This window comes from Bos indicus x Bos taurus, chromosome 15 (assembly GCF_003369695.1).
Source record: "Bos indicus x Bos taurus breed Angus x Brahman F1 hybrid chromosome 15, Bos_hybrid_MaternalHap_v2.0, whole genome shotgun sequence".
NCBI lineage: Eukaryota > Metazoa > Chordata > Mammalia > Artiodactyla > Bovidae > Bos > Bos indicus x Bos taurus.
The window spans coordinates 34,428,955-34,431,281 of NC_040090.1; the positions used below are offsets into that span (position 1 = coordinate 34,428,955).

Here is a 2,327-nt window from a genome sequence, read left to right on the forward strand (position 1 = left end):
GGGTTTTGTGTGTACTGTTCTGGGTAGTGTCTTTAGAAGGAGATTACCCATATTCATAGAACATGATAATATATTTGCATTTGAGAAGAAGGGAAGATCCCTGTGGTTATAAAAGTGGATGTTTTATTTAACGGACAACACTGAGCAAAGAAATTAAGAATGACAAAGCAAAACTGTGAGGGTAAATCTAGGAGTGATTATAGGACAGACTGAAGTTTTGTTTTGTTTTTGTGACACAGGTGCTGATCTTATCATTTGTTCCCCCTCTGGAGTGTGATTGTGAATCGGGATTGTGGTTTAACAGTAAGCCCTATGGAAACTGCAAATTCTAGCAATATCCTGTCCTCCACCTTCTATCTCATAGGTATCCCTGGGTATGAGGAATTTCACCACTGGATTTCCATCCCATTCTGTCTCCTCTACCTTGTTGGAATCATGGGCAACTGCACTATCCTACATATTGTCCGGACAGACCCCAGGCTCCATGAGCCCATGTACTACTTCTTGGCCATGCTTTCTCTCACTGACATGGGCATGTCCTTGCCCACAATGATATCACTCTTCAGGGTGCTGTGGTCCATATCCAGGGAGATCCAGTTCAACACTTGTGTAGTCCAAATGTTTTTCATTCACACTTTCTCTTTCACTGAATCATCTGTGCTCTTGGCCATGGCCCTTGACCGATATGTGGCCATCTGCCACCCACTAAGATATGCCACCATTCTCACTCCTACACTCATCACTAAAATTGGAATTGCAGCCCTGCTTAGAAGTGCCCTTCCTGTGATTCCGCTTCTCTCCCGGCTGGCCTTCTTTCCCTTCTGCCATTCTCACACACTTTCTCATTCTTACTGTCTGCACCAGGACATGATCCGCCTTGCTTGTGCTGACACCAAGTTTAACGTTATATATGGAATGGTTCTGATCACTTTGCTGTGGGGAATGGACTCTCTGGGTATTTTTGTGTCTTATGTTTTCATCCTTCACTCAGTATTAAAAATTTCATCTCAGGAGGGGAGATTTAAGGCCCTCAACACATGTGCATCCCACATCTGTGCTGTACTTATTCTTTATGTGCCTATGATTGGTCTCTCTATTGTCCATCGTTTTGCCAAACACTCATCCCCTCTCATCCACATCTTCATGGCTCATATCTACCTGCTAGTTCCACCTGTGCTCAACCCAGTCATCTATAGTGTGAAGACCAAGCAGATCCACCAAGGAATTCGCAACCTGCTTTCCCCGCTAAAACTCAGTTCTTCTGTGATGTAGACATGTCCTCAACACAGTGATGACATGAATATTAAGTTTGTAAATATATAGTGATTTGTCTGCTCTCTATGTTGGCACAGAGTTACCAATAAAAGATTACTTAAAAAAAAAAAAAAAAAAGCTGAAATAGCTCTGACAGTACATTGTGAAAAATCCTAAAGGAGAGAGTTGGTGTCTACTGGATTTATAATAGACTGACAACACGAACTTCCTAAATTCCCTCTAGAGAAAGGCAATACCAAAGAATGCTCAAACTACCACACAATTGCACTCATCTCACACGCTAGTAAAGGAATGCTCAAAATTCTCCAAGCCAGGCTTCAGCAGTATGTGAACCGTGAACTTCCTGATGTTCAAGCTGGTTTTAGAAAAGGCAGAGGAACCAGAGATCAAATTGCCAACATCTGCTGGATCATGACAAAGCAAGACAGTTCCAGAAAAACATCTATTTCTGCTTTATTGACTGTGCCAAAGCCTTTGACTGTGTGGATCACAATAAACTGTGGAAAATTCTGAAAGAGATGGGAATACCAGACCACCTGATCTACCTCTTGAGAAATTTGTATGCAGGTCAGGAAGCAACAGTTAGAACTGGACATGGAACAACAGACTGGTTCCAAATAGGAAAAGGAGTTCATCAAGGCTGTATATTGTCACCCTGTTTATTTAACTTATATGCAGAGTACATCATGAGAAACGCTGGACTGGAAGAAGCACAAGCTGGAATCAAGGTTGCTGGGAGAAATATCAATAACCTCAGATAGGCAGATGACACCACCCTTATGGCAGAAAGTGAAGAGGAACTACAAAGCCTCTTGATGAAAGTGCAAGTGGAGAGTGAAAAAGTTGGCTTAAAGCTCAACATTCAGAAAACAAAGATCATGGCATCCAGTCCCAACACTTCATGGGAAATAGATGAGGAAACAGTGTCAAACTTTATTTTTCTGGGCTCCAAAATCACTACAGATGGTGACTTCAGCCATGAAATTAAAAGACGCTTACTCCTTGGAAGGAAAGTTATGACCAACCTAGATAGCATATTCAAAAGCAGAGAC

At 42.0% G+C, this 2,327-nt stretch overlaps 1 protein-coding gene across 1 annotated transcript; it reads left to right on the forward strand.

Annotated features, from left to right (window-relative positions):
* The first annotated feature begins 312 nt into the window (after positions 1-312).
* LOC113905578 (olfactory receptor 51G2-like) lies at positions 313-1,272 on the forward strand. Its single transcript, XM_027563089.1, has one exon. It carries the CDS (start codon positions 313-315, stop codon positions 1,270-1,272), a length of 960 nt encoding a protein of 319 aa, XP_027418890.1.
* Positions 1,273-2,327: the final 1,055 nt, after the last annotated feature.

Coding starts and splice junctions, on each gene's coding strand:
- LOC113905578 (XM_027563089.1), top strand. CDS start 313: ATGGAAACTGCAAATTCTAGCAATATCCTGTCCTCCACCTTCTATCTC.